Here is a 13,387-nt window from a genome sequence, read left to right as displayed (position 1 = left end):
GGATATATGTATATGTATAGCTGATTCACTTTGTTATAAAGCAGAAACTAATACACCATTGTAAAGCAGTTATACTCCAATAAAGATGTTAAAAAAAAAGGAAATAAAATGTCTTTGCAAAACCATGTTCAAAAAATAACAGGGCTTAAGGGGGAAACATGATTATGGACAGATCACTCAAAACTTATAAAACTTTGTAATTAGAACACTAATAAAAACAATGACAATCCTAATAAAAAGATATTGGCCCAGTTAAATCTCTATGGACATTCGTACCTAAAATCTCAGCCAGCAACCTCCCTGCAGTCTCAGACCATGGGTCTTGTCCTTTCTCCCTTGAAATGGAGACCCTGGGAACATTTGAATGATATCATCAAAATAAAACATTTGACTCAGTATTTTAATACAGAGGGAAATATCTAAGCACAGTAGTTTTGGGCATGTTAAACTAGACCCTGCTTGCACTAAAGAAGGAAGTTCTGTTAATTTTTTCATTAGTATTAAGGTCTTTTATTGCTAAGGATGTTCTACGTAAATGTGAAGGAAAAGGTGTCCCTGATTATTTCAAAGCATCAATACACTGGGGAAAACTGTGCTTTAACTAATACAATCTCTGCATTATAACAACATTATTCCCCAATTTGTCCATAACGTGCGATTATTCGTGACAAAGAAACATGCTATTTAGTGAAACAGAAGATGTTTAGGTTATACAGGCTATTTATGTATGGTATAATGCAATGATCAGGTATTTGTTTCAGTGCAAAAGAAAATTTTATTATGTTCTTCTTATTGTTATATTTTTTAAAGTAATGTCCAACAGGAGATAAGTTATTCTGACAAATACTGCCACTTCTATTTCTGTTTTTTATAGATTTCTATGAGGATTTACAGCATCATTCTAAGCTATCATTTGTCAGTGGTTTAACACATCAGTTAAAGACTTTTTTGATAGAAGATTGAAAATGCTCCCTAGAAATCATTTTAGTAGAGATTCCAGTTATGTTGAGGCAAGCCACTTAACAGAATTCTTATGATTTGGGGATTAACAAATGGACATACCTATGTAAAACTACTCTGTATGTTCTTTTCCCTGCTGAAATTATTGACATATTTTAACATGTATGAATTCATTTGTATAACATTATTAAAAGACAGGTACATGAGAGAGTGGCATGGACATATATACACTACCAAAATAGATAGCTAGTGGGAAGCAGCCACATAGCACAGGGAGATTAGCTCGGTGCTTTGTGACCGCCTAGGGGGATGGGATAGGGAGGGTGGGAGGGAGACGCAAGAGGGAGGAGATATGGGGATATATGTATATGTATAGCTGATTCACTTTGTTATACAGCAGAAACTAACACACCATTGTAAAGCAATTATACTCCAATAAAGATGTTAAAAAAGAGAGAGACAGGTAAAGGGGACCCTTAAATATTATTATTTGAATATGCAGTTTTCTCTTTTTAAAGTCATTTTTAGAGATGACTATAACCATTATGAAAAGTCTTAGCTTTACAAAAGCTTTTGACTTACACTGTTTAGTTGGGAAACTTTGCACAGGTTTCTGATCAATTATCTCTAGTCAGTTGACAGCAAGGCAGCAGGAAAACAAGCAAAATATTAGTGGTTACAGCCAAAAAACAAAACAAAACAAAGAAACAAACAGACAAAAAATCACACAAAAAATCAGAGTCCAATGAAAAGAGAAGTCAGTTCCGACAAGAAAATAGAAGTCACTGATAGCAGAAACCGTCCCTGTACAAAGAGGTGGCATACTCAGAAGGCCTGAGGACCATACTGTATAGTGAAGGTTGTTATTATGTAAGGCAAGGCACTTCTATAGACATCAAAATTACAGGGGAAAATGAAACACCTTGTAACATGGACAGAATCAACAATATGATTAAGAGCCTAGTGGGGGTACAGCCAAGAAAAATCAAGATCCCCTTGATTCTCACTGACCTGTTCAATCTAGTTTGCTAATAGGTACATCTGAACACCCATTCTGTGCAAAGCTGTCTCAAATGTTAAGTTCTAAGACCTCTCTTCCTTGGATAGCTATCACACTCACCATAAACTCCAAATGTCCCCACAAATTTTCTTCCTTTTCCAAGAACAGGAATAGGAGCAGGGACTTTAATCTTGTTTCTAGTCTGTAGATAACAGAATTGCTTAAGCATAAACCACAGGGCACTAACCATTAATAGGATAAACAGAACATACATGGGAGCTGTCTCTTATGCCTTTTGCAATGCCAGGTAACTCTCCAAACAGAAATGTCATGGTGATTATGTGTAATACACAAAGATCCAAACCAAAACACAAGTAACCATAAGCTTGGCATTGTAAATTATATGTCTTCCTAATAAAGTCAGTTACTTCATAATAAGATAGCAGTTATACTTACTCCTCATGAAATTAATTGAATTGTTTAAAAAAGGAAGACTTAGGGGCTTCTCTGGTGGTGCAGTGGTTGGGAGTCCGCCTGCCGATGCAGGGGACGCGGGTTCGTGCCCCGGTCCGGGAGGATCCCACGTGCCGCGGAGCGGCTGGGCCCGTGAGCCATGGCCGCTGGGCCTGCGCGTCCGGAGCCTGTGCTCCGCAAAAAAAAAAAAAAAAAAAAAAAAGGAAGACTTAGGAAAACTAGACGTGAAGATTTCTGCATACATTTTCCTTTGATTTCTTTGTTCCCTCATAAGAGAGAAATTTCTACAGAAAAAAAAATGTGAAAATAACTCTCCTTTTTTTCACATATAAAATACTAGTAGGGCAGAAAAGATAATGAATTTTAATGAAAGTAAATTAAATCTTTGTGGCTTGAGAGGAGTAATCTGAGGAACAAACTTAGACTGTACTTTTAAAAAGAATCCACTGTTGAAAAACAAGTACTCTCTCCCAACTATTTTTGGAAGAAACAGAAATAACTTGTATTGTCAACACTCAAAGGAGAGAGGGCTAGAAATTCACTACCAAACAACAAATGGAAAAGTCTTTCACCATTTTGGAGGCTGAATCTTGAATTTGAGCATGTTTAAATGATTTGGCCCAATTGCATAGTAACTGATGAGAGGTTAGATTCAGGAATTTTGGTATCCCTGAATTTTGGTAATTTTGGTAATTGTGTAAACACAAACACAAGAAAATACTAATGCACTGAAAGTTTTTTGATGAATATGTATATATACATATATATATATTTGGTGAATATATGTGTGTGTGTGTGTGTATGTATATATATTTATATATATATATATAGAGAGAGAGAGAGAGAGAGAGAGAGAGGAAAGCAGATTTATAACTTTATGCCTGAATCTTAAGGATAAAAAGAAGAAGTATATTTTCTAGATTAGACGTGTAAAATATCCCCCAAAATTATTTTAATCATTAAGAAATTTGAGTGAAATATTATAAATAAACAAATCCAAGAAATGTTACCTCTAGAGCTATAATCTCCAATGAGCTATAATGTCCAATGAGCCACATGCAGCTATTGAAACTTGAAATTTGGCTAATCTTAATTGTCGAAAGGATAACATTTTAGATATATTGGTTTAAATAAAATATAATATGCAAACTAAGTTTACTCATTCCTTCTTACTTTTTTATTTGGTTACTAGAAATTTAAAAACTACATATGTAGCTTGTATTATATTTCATTTGGACAGTGTTGCTCTAGCAGATCAAGCTTGATAATTATCCATAAAACACATGAAACTATTATTCTAAAACCCAAATATTTAAACAAGAGCAGATTCTTTGTGGAAGATATTATCTCTTCAGCTTAATCCTTTACTCAAGCTCATAAGATTAAACTAGTAGGTTTTTTTTTAAGTGGAAATAAGGAACAAGGTCTTAGTGAAGTGAAAAACCACAAAAGGATAGGATTTGCTATATTTTAACAGTTCAAACAAAACAGTTAATTTTTGTTTGGATGCTTTACCTAGGTACACATTCACTGGAATCTATACCTTTGAGTCACTTATAAAAATCTTGGCAAGAGGGTTTTGCTTAGAAGATTTTACATTCCTTCGTGATCCATGGAACTGGCTGGATTTCAGTGTCATTGTGATGGCGTGAGTATTTTTGAAAACATGTTAAGCTCAAAGGAATGAAAATAGTTGCAGCATAAACCAGGTAGTTGTGACATATTTTTAAAGCAGAGTTTGCTTATAAGCCAAATTAAGTACATGCCTCATATATTTTGAGAATACATATTAGAATATATATTGCAAGGTAAATATATCTGGTAAATGAGCAACAAATGGAATTACCTTCATGTCATATTGCCTTCTACTTCATCAAAGTGAAGTTATTCATTGACTATAATTTAATACCACCAACTGTACTTTGATTAGTTTTGTAAACAAACTTGTTCATATTAGTGAAAACTGCATTGAAATAAAGCAGCAATATTTTATTCCGTAAAGGCAGCTGTTAGCACATGGCACCCTGAAGTCTATAGCATTTCCATAAGACTCAAGGGGCTCTATATGCCCAACCAACCAACCCACTTTTCATTCTTTATTTAGTATAAACTTTTCCAAAACTATCAGTAACTCTGATTTAATTCTACAGGTATGTAACAGAATTTGTAAGCCTAGGCAATGTTTCAGCCCTTCGAACTTTCAGAGTCTTGAGAGCTCTGAAAACTATTTCTGTAATCCCAGGTAAGAAGAAACTGGTGTAAGATGGTAGGCCCCTTATATCTCCAACTTTTCTTTTGTGTTATTGTGTTTGTGTGTGAACTCCCTATTACAGATATGTGACAGAGTTTGTGGACCTGGGCAATGTCTCAGCGTTGAGAACATTCAGAGTTCTCCGAGCACTGAAAACAATTTCAGTCATTCCAGGTGAGAGCTAGCTTAAACACCGAGGCTGACTTTAAATACACTGTAATAATATTGAGGTTGAAATTACACTTATAACATTAGCCTTGTTGCTTATTGTCTGTCACCTTCAAGAATGCAAAATGAAATTACATGTTTATTTATAAAGTCAGCCTTTGAGTTTAACAGAGAATTGCATGAGGTGTCTATAAAAAATACTAGTTTTGCTCTCTTTCTCACCCACTTTTTTTTTGCATTTACGATGCAATGCTTTCTTTCTTACATTCTAAAGAAGTTTTGCTACCATGGCTTTACTAACTGATTTAGATTTTACCATTTACCGCGGCTCTATTTTGAAAGTGGATCTCCTCCTATAAAGGAGAAAAGATTATTATTGAACAGCATGTACATGGCATGGGATTTTTATTATTTTAAAATTCTTTCCTCCTCTAAATCATTGCTACTTGGAAGCTAGTATTAAAAAATGGTTGGAGAGAAACAGCCTCATGAAACACAAAATCTGAAGTGTAAAACAACTGCAAGTTTGCCCTTACATGTTCGTGGCAGCACATAAAACCACACATTAAGAAAACCTCCTGCCTAGATATTTACACTTTTATTTTAAACCTCCAGAAAGCACACTGATCATAAATAAAATCTGCTCTTCATCAATTTCCCAAACCATCTGGCTGTCCATAAAGCTTTGGTGTCTAAAGAGACAATTGTTTGTGGGGAAAGAGAATGTGTATGACTATTAAGAAGACATTGTGGCTTATGACACTCTTCCTCAGCTGACCTATCCTTCTCTCTCCTCAGGTTTAAAGACCATCGTGGGTGCCCTGATCCAGTCTGTGAAGAAGCTTTCTGACGTCATGATCTTGACTGTGTTCTGTCTGAGCGTGTTTGCTCTAATTGGTCTGCAGCTGTTCATGGGCAACCTGCGGAATAAATGTTTGCAATGGCCCCCAAGCGATTCTGCTTTTGAAACCAACACCACCTCCTTCTTTAATGGCACAATGAATTCAAATGGGACATTTGTTAATGTAACAATGAGCACATTTAACTGGAAGGATTACATTGAAGATGACAGTAAGAAAGATTGCTCCATTGTTAATCTCAGTGTTGCTGAATGAATTTTCAACTATAAATAGTTGAGGCTGTGGGCTTGAAGCCATCTTTGTAAATTGGTGTCCACTTTGGAAATAACTGAACTAAACAAATTCTCATTTGTTCCTAATGGCAATAGGACTGATATGAAATGAAACAGTTTATTCTTTATATTAACAGGTCACTTTTATGTTTTGGATGGACAAAAAGACCCTTTACTCTGTGGAAATGGCTCAGATGCAGGGTAAGGAAAACTTTTTTCTAAAGATGTAGAACACTTGGAAAAAAAGCAAATAGGAAAAATATACCAGGGTAGCCTTACATGTGTATAATAAAGAGTGGTACTGCCTACCTAGGAAGTACCTTCTCTGTCTTAATTGGATTGGTATCGATTCTAAACTCACAGCCATTAAAATCATCCCTTTGGGTGAAGAACTGTCATCAAGAATTTGACAGTTAAGATGTACCTGAATTATTGCTCCAAGTGTGAAGGCCCAGCATCTGTCTTGTCTGTAAACCCATCAGAGCCATTTAAGAATTACAGGGAAGGAAACATGAGATGGGTACATTTTGACTGATATGAGGATGTATTGATGGGATAAGTTTTGCTGTGGCTAGAAATGATCCAGACTGTAACATGGTCTTCAGGGTGCAAACCCAGTTGGGAAACTGCTTTGAGAGACTTAGGTATTCTTGAAATAGCATGAAATCCTGTGTGCAAGGAAGCCACGTGGCAGATGTATGTCAAAGGCATGTTTGAGTCTGCATCTGCATATTTTATAGTTTTTTTTCACATTCCACAATAAGAGATGCTGTAATGTCTTAGCTATCCTGCTAGTCTCTCATACTTAACATATTTTGCCAAGAGTATTATAAATTAATTTTAAGTCAGGGTAGAGAGTGAATTTCTTAGAAGCCAAGGGATAGCAATTGTAGGTGACTCTTAGATCACAGAACTTACACAGAACATATTTTGAGTCATCCTAGAAAATGGGAAACTGGTGTGGTCATAAAGGTTTAAGAGGGTTACTGAAACCATATACCAGTCACAGAGATGGAATTTGGGGGAAATTTTTTTTCCTGATAGTTTTCTCAAACTTTGGTAGGAGAGTATGGTGAATAAGAGCATAGGTTCTACAGTTTATGTATACCTGGGTTCAAATCCTACCTCCACCATTTACAAACTCTTTGGCCTTGGAAAAGTGTCCAAAGCTCTCTGTATTTGAGTTTATTTCTAAAATGAAGAGAGTAATATATCATCTCTCCCTTGGGGTTATTATGGTGATTAATTACTTAATACATATAAAGCACTTGGACTAGCACCTGGTCCATCAAAAACATTTATTGCATGTTAGCTATGGTTTTTATTATTACGGTTAATGTAAAAACCTAGATGAAATTTTGGATAAGGTTGGTTAATGCATACTTTATCCCTACTAAACCATACTAATCCCTTCCCTTTATTGAGTACCTGCTATGGGTCAGGTAATTTACATGGTAAAATTGACCGTCACTCTATTGTTAAATGTCAAATAAAATTCTAAAGAAATCTATGCAATTTCAAAACTTCCTATAAGACTATAGTCATTAAGACAATAATATTGGGAAATAGTAGGTATAGATCAATGAAACAGAGCAGACAGCCAAAAAAAATAGACCACAAAAAATGTAGTCAACTAGTTTTTGACAAAGAAGAAAATGCAATTCAATAGAGACAGGAAAATTTTTTCAAAAAATGGTGCTAAAACAATTGGTGATCCATATGCAATAAAATGAATCTAGATACAGCTTAACACCCTACACAAAAATTAACTCAACACTAATCATGAACCTAAATGTAAAATACAAAATTATTAAAATTCTTTAAGAAAACATAGAATAAAAGCTACATGACTGTGGAATTTGTGATGAGTTTTTAAATGCAACCGCAACAGCACAGTCCATGAAAGAAATAATTGATAAGTTGGACTTTATTAAAATTAAAAAGTTTCGGGCTTCCCTGGTGGCGCAGTGGTTGAGAGTCTGCCTGCCGATGCAGGAGACACGGGTTCGTGCCCCGGTCCGGGAAGATCCCACATGCCGCGGAGCGGCTGGGCCCGTGAGCCATGGCCGCTGAGCCTGCGCGTCCAGAGCCTGTGCTCCGCAACGGGAGAGGGCACAACAGTGAGAGGCCCGCGCACCGCAAAAAAAAAAAAAAAAAAAAAAAAAAAAAAAAAAAATTAAAAGCTTCTGCTCTGCAAAGACACTATAAAGGGAGTGAAAAGACAAGCCATAGAGTGGGAAAAAGTATTTGCAAAACACATACCTGATAAAGGACTTGTATCCAAAATAAACAAAGCACCCTTAAAACTCCAAAAAAGAAAACAAATAACCCAATTTAAAAATGGGCAAAACTCTGAACAGACACCTTACAAAAGAATATACACAGATAGCTAATATGGATATATAAAGATGCTCAACATCTTTTGTCACTAGGGAGTTGAAAGTAAAACAATAATGAGTTACTACTATATAGCTATTAGAATGACAGAAATTTTTTTAAAAAACTGAAAATACCAACTGCTGGTGAAGATGCAGAACAGGAATTCTCATTCATTCATTGCTGGTTGGAATGCAAAATAGTACGGCCACTTTAAAAGACAATTTGGCAGTTTCTTACAAAATAAACACAGTCTTACCATACAACTCAGCAACTGCCCTACTATTTAGCTAATTAATTTGAAAATTTATATCCATACAAAAACCTGATATGAATATTTATTTATAGCAGCTGCATTCATAATCACAAGAAACTGGAAGCAATCAAGTTATCCCTCAAGAAGTGAGTAAACAAACTGTGGTATACTCATAAAATGAAACATTACTGAGTAATAAAAAGAAATGAGTTATCAAGCCATAAAAACATTGATGAACCTTAAATGCATATTAATAAGTGAAAAAAAGCCAATCTGAAAAAGCTACATTCTGTATAATTCCAATTACATGACATTCTGAAAAAGATACACAATAGAGATGATAAAAAGATCAATGTTTTCCAGGGGTTCAGGGTAAGGCCTTGACTGGTTGATGCATAGGGGATTTTTTAGGGTGGAGAAACTATTCTGTATGATTCTGAAATGGTGAACATTAAGCATCTGTCAAATTCATAGAACTTTACGGCACAAAGACTGAACAGTATAAGCAAAAAAAAATCTTATGTGAGGTTTAGGGATCCCAGGTTGAAACACAGAATGTGACAAAGGTATCTAAATATATATATATATATATTTTTTTAATATATTTTAAAATATAAAATAACCTCACTGAAGGAGGGGAATAGGTGCTAATCTAAGTAACTTTAGAAATGAATGGAGCCTGTAAGACTAAGGCAAAAGGAACTGTACTATATTTGATAAAGTTGTTTTCCATGATAATATGGATTAACAATACCGAAACAATTATACATGTATACTGGTACTGAACAATTAAGTATATAGATAGATAACAGAAGCCAGGTTTCTCACTTTTGGAGTGAGGGGTTACAGATAAGCAAAGGGAGGAGGATCAATCCAGAATGATCCCATAGTAATGAAATAAAGTTGGAGAAATGAGTATGATCTCATATTTAGCTTAATCTAGGCACATACAAAAATATATACATATGGTATTAGAAAGCAAGATCTGGGTGCTGTGTTTATTACCAAGGCAGTGTCATTGCTTCTAGGCCCTCAGCTGGCAGAGCGAGGAGATATATGTGTATACACAAACACATACACACATTTATCATGATTTCTAATGCTATTCTTCAATAAAAGAGCAAAGGCTCCTTGGAGGAATGGCTGATTCTAGGACTGGGGCAGAAAATATAAAAGATGAGCCTGGAGCATCTTGTAGTTCCAGAATGTAAGAAAGTGCTGAAAAACAAACAAAAACAAAACACACACCTCCATGGGTTGTGGCAAAGAGATACAGGAGTCAAGTGAAAAAGCTCCCCATGGCCAAAACCGGAACAATTTGAGCAAAAAATTACAATAATTATATTATAAATATAATTGTATTATAATTCAAAGTATAAAATGAATATCCACAAGTACATACTTACATAAATAACTAATTGAATAAACAGATAAATAAATGAGAGATAACAGATAAATCTCATGCAGAAGAATTCCAAATAATTTCTGTACATACTCCACTCTTAAAAAGGTGGATAATAACTCCCTGCTCCTTATGTGTAGGCTGCACATAATGACTTTATTCCAAAAAGTGCAGTATGGAAAAAGAAAAAAAGAGTAAATTTACAGTGGAGAAACCTGACAAACACTATCTCAAGTCAGGTGATGAAAGTTAGCATCAACAGTGATAAGTCATACTGATAGCATGTACCCCTGATATGATGTAAGGATAATAATATTTTACGTCTATGGTCTTCCTCCCAAAAAATCCATAACCTCAATATCTAATCATGAGAAAAACATCAGACAAATCCCAATTGAAAGACATTCTTCAAAATACCTGACCAGTATTCCTCAAAAATGTCAAGGTAATCAGAAACAAGGAAAAGTCTGATAAACTGTCACAGCCAAGAGGAGCCTAATGAGACATGATGACTACATGTAATGTGCATCCTGGATGGGATCTTGGAACATAAAAAGGATATTAGGGAAAAATGGAGAAAATATGACTAAATTATGGACTTTGGTTAATAATAATATATCAATATTGATTGAAATGTACCATACCAACATAAGATGTTAATTATATGGGAAACTAGACATGGGATATATGGGAAGTCTCTGTACTCTCTTTGCAATTTTTTTGCACATCTAAAATTATTCTAAAATATAAGTTTTATTTTAGGAATTTTTATAGAAGTGACTAATGAAGTAACTCATTAAGTTGTTCCCTACCTTTTGGTTGTTTTCTGACTTTTCATTTTTAATCATTGATTCTTGCCACTTTGAAAAGAAAGGTGTCAGAGGCAAAAAAAATGTGTGGTTGCTGCCTCTCTGCCATTCTAAATGTCTATAAAGGATTCCTCACACCTAAGTTTTCTATTGATTTTCCTAATAAATTTCATCTGATAACAGTTTCACTGTGAGCAATTATCTAAAGTGTTCTGGAAATGAAGGCAAGCAAATTCATCACAGACAGCAACTCTGGGTTTTGACAATTCCTATAAATTAATATGGATTGAAGTAGCTATAATTGCTCTGCTGACCCCAGCTCCATTTCTCTCTCTTGCAGCCAGTGTCCGGAAGGATACATCTGTGTGAAGGTTGGTCGAAACCCCAACTATGGCTACACAAGCTTCGACACTTTTAGCTGGGCTTTCTTGTCTCTATTTCGACTCATGACTCAAGACTACTGGGAGAACCTTTACCAGCTGGTAAGTGTATTAGTCCCTTTGGGTTGCTATAACAAAATGCCATAACAGAAATATATTTCTCACAGTTCTGGAGGCTGGGGAGTCCAAGATCAAGACACCAGCATGATCTCATTCTGACAAGAGCCCTCTTCCTGGTTCATAAGCTGACATCTTCTTGCTGTGTCATCACCCAGAGGAAGGGGTTAGGGATCTCTCTGGAGTCTCTTTTTATTAGGCACTAATCCCATCCATGCAGGCTCCACTCTCAAGACCTAAGCACCTCCCAGAGGCCACACCTTCTAATAGCATCACAATGGGCATTAGGATTTCAACATATGAATTTGGGGGGGGGACACACACATTCAGAGCACAGCAGAAAGGTTCAAACTAACATGCATGAAATTTAAATTTATGAACATATATGAAATGACTAGTATAGATATTTGTTTATAACACTCTAGAATACAGAGAAGGGTCCAGCATAAAGCAAGTGTGCCTAGGATCCCAATTGTTCATTCAGTCAGTACATGTATATTGAGATTCTTCAATGACAAGCATTCTGCTAGGGGCTATGGAGGATGCAGAGAATGTTCATGACTTTGAGTTTAAAATATAGTTGTGGATTTAACAAGAACATGTGAAAAGATTTTGAAACTCAATTATATAAAAATTTCAAATTAAACCTAAGGTTAATTGGAGCTAGAAGAGGAGGGAAGAAAGATGTTATCTCTAGATGATGTGGAGAGTAGTAACTCCATTGAAAGGAATTAAAAATAGTGTCCTTACTTGTAATATTACCCCACATTATAGACTCTAAGAAAAGCATTTTAGTAGTGTTCAAATATATATCCAGTATATAGTATTTGAAATGTGTGTGCTTACATCAAATGACACTACAATCAAGCCTCAAATAATTTAACTATTATTTGTGTGTCTGTCTGTGTGTGTGTGTGCATTTTAACACCAAATAAAATCTTGGTCAAAATACATTGAATGCTAAAAAGCATTTGTCTTCTGACTGTCTAATGATGCTAATCCGATCTTTATTTGGGGACATTTTATAAAATATTGTTGAAATTTATCTTTTTTTTTTTCCCTAGACGTTACGTGCTGCTGGAAAAACATACATGATATTTTTTGTCCTGGTGATTTTCTTGGGCTCTTTTTATTTGGTGAATTTGATCCTGGCTGTGGTAGCCATGGCCTATGAAGAACAGAATCAGGCCACCTTAGAAGAGGCAGAACAGAAAGAGGCTGAATTTCAGCAAATGCTCGAACAGATTAAAAAGCAACAGGAAGAAGCTCAGGTACTAAGTGATAATAAGCAAAGCTGCTTTATTATTATTATTATTATTATTATCATTGTTATTATTATTTAGTTTTAAGTAGGAATATTGTTGTACCATAGAGGTCAAACTGGAACTGGCTTTTCATTTGGCATACAGGCATTGTCATTAGAAAAAAGCAAGCTATTCAAACATAAAATTGTTTCCTAAGTTAGAGTCAGAGTAGCTTTTTAGATATTATAGATAAGGAAATTAGCTCAGGGTAGAAAACATATTCAGAATAAGGTTAACTATGCAATTGTCACATGAAAACTCAGGGGAGATTCTGATTTTCAGTTTAATGTAGAAAAGATACGTAATGGATATTTCCAACTATTCCTGTTTTACCCCTAATTACAACATTTGAAGTTTTATTCTATAGTTGATTGATCTCAAATGTGAACAAGAAAACTTTATGCATATCTAATTTTAACCATTCTTCGGAATTTCTATAGCACAATAGGATATCAGGATATCAGGAAGGCATCTGCTATTAGATTCTGACTTTAAATTCTCATTAATATTAAAGGACATTTGGGCTAGGGCCATAGTGAATGGGGCATTCATGTCTTGAGGAAAAGAGAGAGAAAAACAGTACTTGATTTAAAGAAAAGAACATAAATTGAAGGTGAAAGTCATGGGAAGACAAAGCGAAATCCGATTCACTTCAGTGAGAATTATAGATCCTCTACGTCTCCACCAATATTCGGTATGATCAGTCTTATTAAACATTCTACTAGGTATTTCATTGATGTCTTATTTTGCATTTTCTT

At 35.0% G+C, this 13,387-nt stretch overlaps 1 protein-coding gene across 14 annotated transcripts in view; it reads left to right on the top strand.

The window, feature by feature from the left end:
- LOC102995581 (sodium channel protein type 3 subunit alpha) overlaps positions 1-13,387 on the top strand; it is an 82,193-nt gene that overhangs the window by 8,832 nt on the left and 59,974 nt on the right. For 6 of the 14 annotated variants that reach the window (XM_024122223.1, XM_024122222.1, XM_007119468.2 and 3 more), the window contains exons 4-9: positions 3,954-4,082; positions 4,768-4,859; positions 5,652-5,924; positions 6,123-6,186; positions 11,169-11,310; positions 12,390-12,603. In XM_024122223.1, the coding sequence (XP_023977991.1) occupies positions 3,954-4,082; positions 4,768-4,859; positions 5,652-5,924; positions 6,123-6,186; positions 11,169-11,310; positions 12,390-12,603 (914 nt within the window). Of the gene's footprint in view, positions 1-3,953; positions 4,083-4,584; positions 4,677-4,767; positions 4,860-5,651; positions 5,925-6,122; positions 6,187-11,168; positions 11,311-12,389; positions 12,604-13,387 lie in introns of all 14 variants that reach the window. The other 8 variants (XM_007119469.2, XM_007119466.2, XM_024122219.1 and 5 more) reach the window with 4 other exon arrangements.

Source organism: Physeter macrocephalus, chromosome 2 (assembly GCF_002837175.3).
Source record: "Physeter macrocephalus isolate SW-GA chromosome 2, ASM283717v5, whole genome shotgun sequence".
Taxonomy (NCBI): domain Eukaryota; kingdom Metazoa; phylum Chordata; class Mammalia; order Artiodactyla; family Physeteridae; genus Physeter; species Physeter macrocephalus.
Note: the sequence above shows the minus strand (reverse complement) of the source record. Positions and strands in the feature narration are given on the sequence as shown.